The 13965-nt window shown below is 31.9% G+C and overlaps 1 protein-coding gene across 1 annotated transcript; it reads left to right on the top strand.

Annotated features, from left to right (window-relative positions):
• The first annotated feature begins 4936 nt into the window (after window positions 1-4936).
• LOC117926211 (probable disease resistance protein At5g63020) lies at window positions 4937-13415 on the top strand. Its single transcript, XM_034845288.1, has 2 exons — window positions 4937-5175; window positions 10219-13415. Exon 2 carries the CDS (start codon window positions 10221-10223, stop codon window positions 13161-13163), a length of 2943 nt encoding a protein of 980 aa, XP_034701179.1. The 5' UTR covers window positions 4937-5175; window positions 10219-10220; the 3' UTR covers window positions 13164-13415.
• The last annotated feature ends 550 nt before the right edge of the window (window positions 13416-13965 follow it).

The following is a 13965-nucleotide window of genomic DNA, read 5'->3' as shown; positions in this document are numbered from 1 at the left end:
TATTCCAATCAGCAATGGTCATGACTCTAAGAATTCAACATTTAGATAATGCAATTCTCTAAGGATTGTTTCTATTGATATTGTCAGTAATCTCGGCCGAATTAGTGTTAACCAAGATAAATTCATAAAACTGACGGGTTTTCAAAAGATCATTTGAATTGAAGTTGACTCCTTGAGGAAAGATAGGAAGGATTCTAGGAATTTCTTCAAAATTTAACTTGGGCAACTACGCCAATAAGAAACATAATTTAGGAATTATAAATTATTATAATAATTAATAATCTAATAAATAGACAAACAAATACTAATGTTTTAAATAATATTGATTTCAAATATATATAGATAATATTTTATTTTGTTTCATATTCATAATATTTTAATATTTATAATATTTATAGTTTTCATATTATGTGTCTCATTTTTTATATTTTATATTTTATATTTTTTTATAGAATATTAAACCTAAAGTTTTAAAAAATAAAAATATATTTAAAAAAATATGATTAACTTTTACCTTTTTCTTCAATGCAAAACACCAAAATAACGAAGATTAGTTACCAAAAATTACATTTATAATATTTTATTAAATAATAAAAATGATTTTGTAAGAATAAAATGACAATTTCTTTTTATATTTTATAAAAATAAAATGCCACATAAACAAACAAATGATCAAGAATTAATTAATCTACTGATATTATTTATAAAGTCTTCTCCCTTATTTTCCCATATTAGATTACTTCTTTTCCTTATTTTCTCACTTTGTTCTCTGTCCCTACCCTTATTTCTCTTCTCACCTTCCTCCATCTCATCTTTCACATTTAAAATTTCAAAAAAGACAAATCTAAGGAATGGGAGCACCTGGCTAGCCATGTGCTCCTTTCTTACTCTTTTTTTATTTGAAGTGAGAAAGACAAATGGGAAGAAGATTGGGATGGGGAAGTGGTAAGAAAATAAGGATTAGAAGGTGGAAGAGAGGAATAGAAAGAAGTGTAAATATGTTACCCTTTTTTGGTGGATGGATTTAAGGAACAAGAAGTGTAAGTAGCTAGTGTTATCATTTAACTTTACAAAATATAAGAAAAATAGAAGAGTATATAAAGAATGGGATGCACTTTTATAACTTCCTATTTCTAAATTGCAATCTCAATTATCGAAAGTGCATAGTAAAATCTAGACTATTGAATGATGGAACAAATAATCATCAAATCATGCATTAGAATAGTAATTTTATGCATACTTCCAAAACTACCCTCCACGGCCACCTACCTTCCTTCCAGAAGTCAACCCTCCCCCATTCCACTTCTCTTTATGTTTTGGTGAAATATGTTTTTAAATTTTCATTTTTTTAAAATAATTCTCATATTTTTTCCCTACTTTTGAAAATATAATTAATTAAAAAATAAAATTTTATTTTTTAAAAGTACAATTCAATTATTCATTTTCTTTATTAAAATTTAATGTAAAACAATGTATAATTAATGCATTAAAATAAAATAGTTTTTAATATAAAGATATATTCATCTATGATAATTAATAATCAAATAAATTATTAATTAAGAAAAACAATCCTCAAATCATGCACTAAAATAGTAATTTTAAGCATACTTCCAAAACTACCCTCCACGGCCAACTACCCTCCTTCCTTTCCTATTTTTCTTCCTTCAAGAAGTCAACCCTCCTCATTCCACTTCTCTTTATGTTGTTTGGTGAAAAACGTTTTTAAATTTTGACCTTTTTAAAATAATTCTAATCTTTTTTTTACCTATATTTGAAAATCTAATTATTTAGAAAAAAAAAAATTAGTTTTTAAAAGTACAATTCATTTATTCATTATTTTTTCATTTTCTTTATTAATTTTTAATTTAAAATAATGTGTAATTAATGTATTAAAATAAATTAGTTTTTAATATAAAAATATTTTCGCCTATAATAATCAATAATCTAATAAATAAGTAAATAAATACTAATAATTTATATATATTGGTTTCAAATATAATATATATATATATAATATTTTATTTTGTTTCATATTTATAATATTTTTATATTTATAATTTTCATATTATGGGTCTCATTTTGTTAATGCAATATTTAATAATTTTGTAAGTAGAAAAAAATATTATTCAAAACCTTCTTTTCTTGATGTACAATTAAAAGCAAGAAATTATCAATTAGTTGCAAGTTATGATGGTAGTAGTTTTTATGAATAGAATATAGATGGAATGAGTGAATATCAAATAATTAATTTACTTCATGAAATGATGATGGTTGTTAATGCTTATAGAATCAAAACTAATAATTTTGATTTGCAAGACATAAAACAGTTCATAAATCAAAAGATAAATTTTGTAAATAAATTTTAAAGCATGAAAATAAACACAGAAATTGAATCTAAAATAAACCTTTTTATTTTGTATTAAAATAATACATTGATTACAGAGATGTTGAATATTTGATTACAAGCTTATTGACAATACAAGGTTTTGATTACAAAGGAAAGGTCTTGAAAAGGAATGGGATTACAAAAAAGTTAAGAGAATTTTTTGAGAACACTCTTGCCAGCTCTGATCGCCTCTTGTTTGCCTCTACCTTGTGATGAACTTGATGACTCTATTTATAGATAAATTTGACGGACTTGAAACTTGTTGAAATCCACTGAAAAGATTTCATCTTTTGTCTTCTACTACATCTACTATTCACATCTCGTAACTTTACATGTTTATTATTATTATTATTATTATTATTATTATTATTATTATTTTATCCATAGGATATATACAAGCTAGGTTTACATGAGTAATGAAAATAATTATCTGGATTGACCCATAGGTCTACCATATAAGATTAATTTTGGGTCTACATATGAATCATATGAAATGACTATATCTTCATTTTCTTCATTATTTTGATTATCACTAAACTACTTGAGAGTTTGAATAAGTCCTTGTCGATATTGTTCCAAATCTATGGTAGTTGCTAATGAAGCTTGACATTTGTTTTTCAAAGTTAGAAATTTTGCTTGAGTTGGCCTTGTGAATAACTTGTTGAATATTTTGAATTTGATGATCGTGGTCTTGAAATTATTTGTAAAATCTTTTGTTGACACACGAACTCTTGATTGAATTTGTGTCACTATTTGATGTTGAATTCTTTGGAGAGAGAAAGGAAAAGGAAGTGGTTGCTCTTGTTTCTTGATAAAGTTTCAACTAAGAATCTTTAGAATTCTTAATATGGCACAGAAAGTTAGGAGTCTCGATTGAGTAATAGATTGAGTTGAAGTCTTGCTTTTGTAGAAGTTGATTTTTTCTTGAATCTCTGGAGGAAATATTGACTCAAGTAGACCGAAGAAAGTCCACCATTTTTGTAACCAAGCAGGAAATTTGGCATTGCAGCCTCTTGAAAATTGAATAAACCATGAATGCTGATAGCTTTGCAAATAAAACATATTGTACCAAGCATCCATATAGCTTATGTAATTGAAGCTCATGGGATGAAGAGATTAACTAAACACTTTACAAATGAAGGGTTTTTTATTCCAATCAACAATGGTCATGACTCTAAGAATTCAACATTTAGATAATGCAATTCTCTAAGGATTGTTTCTATCGATATTGTAAGTAATCTTGGTCGAATCAGGGTTAACCAAGATAAATTCATAAAATTGACGGGTTTTCAAAGGATCATTTGAATTGAAGTTGACTCCTTGAGGAAAGATAGGAAGGATTCGAGGAATTTCTTCAAAATTTAACTTGGACAACTACACCAGCCAATCAAAAACATAATCTAGGAATTATAAATTATTATAATAATTAATAATCTAATAAATAGATAAATAAATACTAATATTTTAAATAATATTGATTTCAAATATATATATATAGATAATATTTTATTTTGTTTCATATTCATAATACTTTAATATTTATATTATTTATAATTTTCATATTATGGGTCTCATTTTTTTTATATTTTTTATTTTATATTTTTTTATAGAATATTAAACCTAAAGTTTTAAAAAATAAAAATATAAAAACATTATTCACATGTGTTTTTGTTTTCTTCAAAATAAAAACTGGAATAAGTTTTTATTTATTTCTAAATATGATTAAGTTTTACCTTTTTTTTCAATGCAAAACGCCAAAATACAGAGATTAGTTACCAAAAATTACATTTATAATCTTTTATTAAATAATAAAAATGATTTTGTAAAACTAAAATGACAATTTCTTTTTGTATTTTATAGAAATAAAATGCCACATAAACAAATAAATGATCAAGAATTAATTAATCTACCGATATTATTTATAAAGTCCTCTACCCATCCGTCTTCTCAAAGACTTTATTCTATTAATGTGTCATCACAAGACTATATTCTATTGATATTGATATGTCTTCATCCTAATTTCCAATTTCCAATCCTTCAAACCTACCTTCACTGTTATAAGATTTTTTTTATTGCTACATCGATCTGGATGGAGTTCACACCCTATATGTATAACATATGGATTGTCAAATGGATGCTACAGTTGGATGATTCCTTTCGCACCTGATAACAGATTTTATATATATGTATACACACCAATGCCTGTTGCTACAGATGGATGGTGTTCACACCCTATATATTAGTATTATTATTATTATTATTGTCATTATATATCTAACCCACATGCAAGGCTTGTTTGATGATTTGTTATTCACTGTCAAATTTTATTTCAAGACCAAGAGGTCTTCTATTTTTATTTTTATTTTTTAATTGTTTTCTTAATTTTTATTTAAGGCAAACGTATGGATTATGGCTGTTTGTTGGGCTGGATTGTAGTTGTTACACACAAAAATATAATAAATAATGATTCATTATTATTAAATTTTAAGAGATTTAATTTACCTAGCCCTTTAGTTGTCTCGCTCAGATCTCCCTTCCAACCGTTGACCACCATGGAATGGAACTAAGGTGAGATGGTGGAAATAATACTCTCTTCACACCATGGACTTCAACTCAAGCCTCAATTAATCGACAAGCTTTTCTTTCTTGGTTTGCTGGATGCTGGGAACTGGGCAGCACATGGAGATCTGAACAGCAGGATCAATATGGGAATATGATGTTTTTCCCAAACCTCTTTCCCTGAATTTGGATCCTCATCAGCATCTCTGTGTCTCCGTTTCTTCAATCAGGTTCATTCTATTACTTCAATATGATTTTTCCCCTCTCTACAAGTCGTTTGCTTGTTTGAATATTTCATAACATTGAGGGACTGCATATGATCCAAGAAGCACCGATCTATTTCCAATCAAAAGGTTTATTTGTTGACAAGATAGTGTTGGTAAAGGTTACTTTCCAAGTGGGAAGCTGACATGTTAAGGAATATGCTTTACAAATTTTTTTGGATTATTAGACATCGAATTAATATACTGAGTATTGGTTGCAAACTTACGGTAACCTAAGGGATACTGATGTAGTCCTAGTACATGAAGATAATTATTCTTTGGGCGATTCCTATTTTTTAGATTTGTATTCTCTATTGATATATGATGGGTATCCTGACAATAGCAATTTAGGTGTTAGTGGTTGGGAAGCCTTGCCGGTGCTTGATGAATTTCAAAAGAGGAGAAAAATTTAGACATGATTAATGTTTCTTCAATGCAGGGAGAGCTCTTTTATATTAAGAAGGTAAGGTTAGATAACATGTGGGAAAGTTTTATAATGATGCATGTAGAGTTATGCTATACTCACTATTCCTCCTATAGACGATTGAAGAAGAAAAACCTTGCTTATGTTTTTGTGGCTGAGAGTCCTTCACCGAGTCCTATACTGTAACAACTTTAAGGTCATGTTTACTTCATGAAAAGTACTAAGGAAAGAAAAAAATATTAAAGGAAAATGATTTTCTCATATTTGTTTCATCATGAAAAAAAAAAAAATCATATATAATTAATTTTATTTATTTATAAATTACATATTTTAAAATTATATTCTTTATATAAAAAAGGAAAATAAGCAAAATGCATTTGAAGAAACATGTAAAAATAATTTATTGATTTTGCATGTATTTTTCATTTTCCTTTACTATTTCTCTCATTCCATTTTTCGTCTATATTTTATTTTCTTCAAATTTTTGGAGAACCAAACATAACCTAAATCTATAATTACTGGGTGAGCATCAATTGTTAAACCCAAGAGAGAATTGAAGAGGCTTAAGAAGACTGAAATTGTCAATTTAAAAGTCCATTTCAAATTGTCAATTTTAAAATCCTTTTCAAATTACATTTTTTTTTATTTGGAAATATTTTTTCTTGTTAAATTCTTGATTTAAAATTGTTTCCAAATTAATTTTATTCCTAATTTCTATAGTCCAATTTATGCATTTTATATCATTATGGTCAATTAACTAAGTCATACTTGTTTAATCCTAGGTTGATTCTGCAATAATGTTGAGTCTTCAAAAGGGAGTGTAAATCATAGGAAAGTATAAAGTAAAAGTTTATATCTTGATTAAGGAATACCTAGAGGGGTGGGGTTGGGGTGAACAAGTAGTTATTTCTTTTTTAGCCCAAATTCTTATTTTTAAAATGTCATTTTAAGAATTAAAGATACCAAGAGACAATGATTTGCATGGAAAACAACCCAAAAAGTCTCCTAAAAAATTTGCAAATTTAAAAACAACAGAGTTAGAGATCATATAGCTATAGGCCACTAAATATGAAAGAGAGGTACACAAGTTTACCTCCTTGTTGCCACTCTGTACGACATGCACCCCCGAACCTACCCCTAATCTCATGTCTATGACATTGCACCACACAAACAATATGAGAGTTTTGGTTAAGCGCAAAATATAATGACTTAAAGCTTAGACACATGAATTCTTGAGACAATTCCTCCAATATGCATATATTAGAGAAAGCCTAATGACTTTGGAATCAATTTAGAAACCATATTCTAGCAAAACAAATAATTTAGAAAATTTAAGAATATTAAAAAGATTTCATATTTTACCAAAAAGCAATTTAGGAAACTTAAGACTCTAAAAAAGATCAAGAAGGATTTTTTTTTTCTTTTTTAAAGTTCGAAAAGATTTAGAAACATTTTCCTTTTTAAATCATTAAACTAAATTCCTTTCCAAATTTCTTAAATGATTTGGAAAGATATGTTTGTTCAAATTCTCAATTTATTTATTTTTTCAAATTTCATTTTGAAAGATTTTTCTTGTTAAATTCTCGATTTAAAATTCTTTCTAAGTTTTCTTTTAGTGATTCCATTTTGTTGAGGAGTGTAAGTACAAGAGGATTGATGCATAGTACCATCAAAGATAAGTAATTCAAAAAAGGCTTTAGAGGTATATTCTCCACCCAAATCACAATGAAAACACTTGATAGTAGTAGAGTTCTAAGTTTTAACAAATGAGTGAAAAATAGTATAAGCATGTATAAAATTAGACTAATGCTTCATTAGATAAACTCAACAATATTGAGTATGGTCATCAATAAAGGACACATAATATTTGGACCCCATTTTTGTGGGAACAGGGGAGGGTCCCCACACAACAAAATGAATCAAATCAAAAGATACAATAGATAAAGGAACATTTTGATTAAACTGTAAAGCATAAAACTTTACCAGTTTACAACCACTACAATTGGGAATATCATGAGTTTGCAAATTGCCCAAAGATCCTTTAGAAATTAAATATTTTAAATGAGGAGTCGAAACATAGCCAAGTTTAGAGTGCCACAAATAAAAACTAGAGGAAAATGAAGTTAAATGGAAATATGACAAGTCAAAACCCAAAGCAATAACATTTGGAACTCATGGAAGTCACAACTCGTCCATGACATATAAGCCCCCTTTACCTATGACCTATCCAATCAGCCTTTGGGACTGAGGATCCTGCACATGACAAGAAGTATAAGAAAAATGAATAGAATAACCAAAAGTTGACTCACAAATATGAGATCCATAATAAGTTTAGGAATGCAATAAACATTAGAGAGTGACAAATGAGATGTGCATACAGAACCAGCACCTACTAAAGACATGGGAGTGCCATCAATTGCCATGCCAGACATAGAGGAATGAGAATGAGATATAGATACAAAAGATGATGAAGAAGGTGACAGATGATGTGAGGCACCAGAATCTAAGACCCAAAGATAAAGAGGATTTACCTGAAATGTTAAAAGATGGCAGACCTGATGAAGATGGGAGTAGACATGACATGCGACTATGACAATGGTTGTGGTAAGGAACTTCTGAAACTGCTTTATAGGGGTCACCATGTTGGAATCTAAGGATGATGCAACTTCAAGTATAAATGCTATAGCATTACGTTGTGATGGCCTATAAACTCATTGTTGAGGTTGTCCTCCAGGACGCCATGAATATGAAGATGGGGGTGGTCGCCACTACTATAGGAGACAGCTACTGAGATGTTTGTGTTTTGTGCAACAGTTTAGGGCACTGAGCCTTCCAATGTCTTTTCTGCTTGCAAAAGCTACACTCATCAAAACTAACTTTTGTAGGTTGTTTAGTCTGGTTGCTCAAGAATGGTTTGCTAGGAACAACTAGAACTAATAAACTAGATACTTGGGAAAGGCCCTTTCCTGCTTGAGTCTTGAGATGTGTCTCTTCAGTCAAAAGGTCACTTACCACTGTGTTAACAAAGGGATGGTGATGACGATGTGGAATATTTCCCTGAAGCTTCTCAAAATCATCAAGAAAAACCATGAAAAACTTAACAGGATGCTACCCCTCTCAATGAGCTAGATACTCAACATTGCTTTGAAGATATGCGAGCTCCGTGAGTGCCAACCGATCCTAAAGATCAGACATTGTAGAATAAAACTCTTGGATACTCATATCCTTTTATTGCACTAATTGAATATCAGACTCCAAGTGATATTAATTTGCAAAATTTGACTATGGGTACAACCGTACCAAATGATCCCAAACTTATTTTACAGTCTCACATTTAGCCAATTGTATGCCAATAAAATGCTCAATAGAATTATAATCCAAGTTAGAATATTTGAGTTGTTTACTTCCCAACTATCTAACTATTAACAACATTTTCATCCTTGTCATCTGTAGGTTTGCTCAAGACACCACTGATATAACCCATATTCGTTTCCCTTTGAAAAAAATTCTCATCACATAACTCCAATACGAGTAATTATTTCAATTTAATCTGACACTAATGGATTGAAGCAAGTCATCTCTTTCACTAATAATTATCAACTAATAATCTAACCACAATATAATCCAAACAAAACAAAACAAAACAAGAAAAAATATCAAATAATTGAACCTCCAAAATGGCTTTTCAAAAGGGATTCAGACTGAGAAAAGCTCTTCTTGAAGAAGGAAAAAAAAAAAAAAAACCCAAAAGCTTCATGTTGATCATGGCTCTGATACCGTATCAGAATTGCAAAGATAAAGAAGAAGAGAAAAAAGAAACTAGGGTTGCATTGGCAAAAAAGCTTAAGAAAGAGATTACATAAAAAGCTTTATATAGGCCAATCTAGCTATAGTTGTCACCCCTAAAATACAGAGGCCAATCTAGCTATAAAATACTTTTTTGATGAGGTTCTGTTGACAAAGGCCATGTTTTTGGACAAATCAAAATAATTTTGAGCAGAACTTGTGTAATGCTACTTATTTGACTGAGTTTTAACTATCTTATTTGAAAACTAATTGATGTTGAATACAAAAATCCAAACCTTGTATGACACTTGTCATCATACTCAGTCTTGACCTGATTCTAGAGTAATCTTTTATGCAAAGCTATGTTATTACTACCCCATCAGAATGGGGAGCAGAGGCTGAGAAGTGTAATATCTCTTGTATTGGTTCAATCTTTAATTGGGTATGCATTGTTGTAATTGTAGAAAATATTAGTGGTCTCACTTGAATTTGGCCCATCAAATTGACTGAATTGATCACATGATCAAAGCACAATTTTGTTATTGTCTTTTTTTCTTTTTTTTTTCTTTTTTCTTGGTTCAATTTTTTGAGCATATGAATGGTTTTGCTTTAACCACTGTAATTCAGCCATTTGTGGGGTTCAACAAACTGAATCTAGTTCCACTCTCTGGACAAACCATGCTAGAATTGAAGTTATTTAACAACTGCTTCACAAGAAACAACCCCTCATTGTTCACTACATTTTCATTTTGCATTTCTATTGATGTTCTGAATTGTATATTTTGTTGGTGGTGACGCAGGAATGGCTGAAAACATGTTGAGTGGGGTCGGAGGTGGGGTATATCAAGACGTGAAAGAAGCAGTAACCACCACTGGTGGCAAAATACTTGATGTGAAGAATCTGAAAAAAAACTACAACAAGTTGATGAAAGAAGCAGAAGAGCTCTGGGGACTGAGGGATGATATAGAGAAAGAAGCAAGCAGAGTTGAAATAAAGCCTGCCACAAGAGAATGGATTACTAAGGTTGATATGCTCAAAACTAAAGTGAACGGACTGGAAACTGAATATAATGAAGGAAAGAGGAAGCGGTGGAGATTGGACCGCTTTTGGTCGAACGCAAATTTTAGTGAGGACTTGGAAAAGAAGAGGCAGCAAGTCCTTAGTCTTTTGGAAGAGGGAACGATTCACAAGGGATTTTTGAAAGATGAATTGCCAAACTCTGTCTGGACAAAAAATGCACCTGAAATCGATGAAAAGTCATCACTGGGAGAAATTGTAGGAGATGTACTTAATCATCTCGAGGATGAAAAAGTAACAAGAATTGGAATCTGGGGAGCGGTCGGAACTGGGAAAACCACGATAATGAAGCACTTGAATGACAATGAAAAGATTGCTAGTATGTTTGAAATTGTCATTTGGGTATCCGTCTCGAAGGAGTGGAGCATAGAGAAGCTGCAAGAGGCCATCATGCAGTGGCTAGAAATGGATGCGAAGCGTACCATCAACATCGAGAAAAATGCTCAGATAATATCGAGAGGGTTGAATGAAAAGAAGTGTTTGATTCTTTTGGATGAGGTATGGCGCACCATTGACCTACACGAAGTCATGGGAATCGATAACAAGCATAATCATAGCAAGATGGTGTTGGCAAGTATATACCAAGGCATTTGTATCAACATGGAAACTGTTGTGCAAATCGAAGTGAAACCATTGTCCCCACCTGATGCTTGGAACATGTTCAGGAAAAAGGTGGGTGATGTTATTTCTAGCTCCTTAATTGAACCAACAGCTAGGCTTGTTGTTCAAGAGTGTCACGGGTTGCCACTGCTGATAGACAGAGTAGCCAAAACCTTCAAAAAGAAGCAAAGAGATTTTACCCTTTGGAATGATGGATTGGAAAGCTTGCAAAGATGCAACAGTGACAGAGTTGAAGGCATTGAAGATGTGTTGGAACGCCTGCAGGTTTGTTACGAGGATTTAAAGGATGAAGAGAAGGACTGCTTTTTGTACGGTGCATTGTATCCTGAAGAAAGCATGATATCTGTGGATTACTTGCTAGAATGTTGGAGAGCTGAAGGCTTTATTCGTCATGCAGAGGAGTTCAGAAAAGCACGCATCAGAGGGCATGCGATATTGCATGAACTTATGGGCGTATCCTTTCTAGAGAAAACTGAAAAGAGGAAATATGTTAAGATGAACAAAGTGCTTCGGCGTTTGGCACTTAAAATCTCATTGCAAAAGGATTACAAATATCTGGCAAAACCACGTGTGGGATTACAAGAGTTTCCAGACCATGAAGAATGTAGCCAAGCAAGTAAGATTTCGTTGATGGATAACCGACTACACACTTTACCAGAAACTCTAGATTGTGGCAATCTCTCAACATTGTTCCTTCAAAGAAATAAGGATTTGAGTGTCATTCCTCAGTTGTTCTTCCAATCCATGTGCAGTCTGCGAGTTCTGGATTTGCAAGGCACTGGGATTGCATTTTTGCCTTCCTCTATATCCAAGTTGGTTTTTCTCAGAGGGCTCTACTTAAATTCTTGCATCCACTTGACAAAGGTACCATCTGAAATAGAAGCACTTCAACATCTTGAGGTGCTTGATATTCGAGGAAGTGGACTTGATTTAAGTCAAATTGAAAGTTTAATATGGTTGAAGTGTTTGCGAATGTCCTTGTCTAATTATTCTACTAAGGTATCACCACCTAGTGTTGACGTGGGAAACCATACTCAGGAGCAATCAGGAATTGTTTGCAGGTTTGTTTCATTGGAAGAATTGAGTATTGATGTTGATTCTTCTCAACAGCTTCGGGAAACGGTTGCAGAGGAGGCCATAGAAGAGATTGCTAAATTGAATCAACTTACTTCCCTTCGATTGTACTTCCCTAGAGTGGACCATCTTTGGTTGTTTGTCACAAAAAGCCAAGTGTGGAATTCTCCCTTCGCATTTCAATTTTCTGTTGGTTACGAGGACTCAACCCACTCACAAATTTTTGAGTCCTTACATTCTCCAAGGTACAACTCCCTGAAATTGGTGAATGGTCAAGGCAAAGATCCTGTCATCTCGGAAGTACTTGGGAAAACTCATGCATTTGGACTAAAAAACCACAGTGGAGTTTCCAGTCTATCTGAGTTTGGCAATGAAAACATGAACCATATGTTGGTTTGTTTGCTTGAAGGATGCAATGACGTTGAGACCATCATCTCTGGTGGTGGAACGACGACACATGTGTTAGAAAACCTGGATATTTTGCATGTAAACAACATGGGGAGATTGGCAAGCATTTGGAATGGGCTTGTTCCTGATGGAAGTCTAGGTCAACTAACAACTCTTACATTAATTAAATGTCCAGAGTTGAAGAAGGTATTCTCTAATGGTATGATTCAGCAGCTCCCTCAACTACAGCACTTGAGAGTTGAAGAATGTCATAAAATTGAGGAGATAATCATGGAACCTAAGAATGATAAATTAGAAGCCAATCCACTTCCAATGTTGATGACGCTAGTACTTCTTGATCTCCCAACACTAAAAAGCATTTGGATTGATAATTCATTGAATTGGCCTTCTCTACAGAAGATTAAAATATCCACGTGCAGCATGTTGAAGAAGCTGCCTTTCAACATGGTGAATGCAACCAGACTGAGATCCATCGAAGGGCAAAACTCATGGTGGGAAGCTCTAGAATGGACAGACGATCGTGCCATTAAACAGAGACTAGAGCCTCTTTGCATCCTCAACTAGCTCCTCAGATTTGTGTGCAGCGGTCTCATTTTAAAGCTGATTGAGATATATAGTTGCCGCCTTGGTTTGTCTTTGTCTAAGACTTGATATGTACCTTTGTTTTCATGGTTTGTATTTGTTTGAGATTTGCTATTTTGGGTTGTATTTTTCTTTTTTTTAAATATTTGCTACATTGAATTGGCTTTGCTACAGGTTTGTTAGCTGGGATTGTATTTGTGTAAGACTTAATTCCACTGTGTTTGTTATATTGTAGGAAAGATCTCTTATTTTAATGTAGGATCAGTCAAGTAAGGATGTACGGTTCCAAACGCGCGGGCTCTAAATTTCATACCTGTGAAGATTGGTCCCGTTTCAGCTGCAAATGGATAATTTTATTACGCAAAATGGTTGAACTGAAAGTGATATAAAGTATTGAATGACTCGATTGCAAGGCCCAACGGTCTTTAAGAGATAAATAAGGGCAGGTGAATGGTGACGGAAGGTTATCATGCACAGGGCATTTTTATTTTCATTTTATTTATTCATTACTTATTTTTGCCATTGATGCAAATCACTCCCTTTGGTGAAATAAGATGGGGAAAATTATTAGGTTGTGTCTGCCTTGCCGAACGTTTTCTAGTTTTCATATTTTTTATAATGGTTCTTATTTTTTATTGTTTTTTACAACACATTTGATTAAGAAAGTGAAAACCATTTTTAAAAAATGAAATTTTAAAGGCTATATATATATCATAAGTAAAAATTTTAAATGTCTCTTCACAATGTTTATGAATTTATCTTTGTTATACAAAAATGATACAAA

Source organism: Vitis riparia, chromosome 12 (assembly GCF_004353265.1).
Source record: "Vitis riparia cultivar Riparia Gloire de Montpellier isolate 1030 chromosome 12, EGFV_Vit.rip_1.0, whole genome shotgun sequence".
Lineage (NCBI taxonomy): Eukaryota > Viridiplantae > Streptophyta > Magnoliopsida > Vitales > Vitaceae > Vitis > Vitis riparia.
The sequence above is the reverse complement of the archived record's forward strand: the minus strand, read 5'-3'. Positions and strand labels throughout refer to the sequence as shown.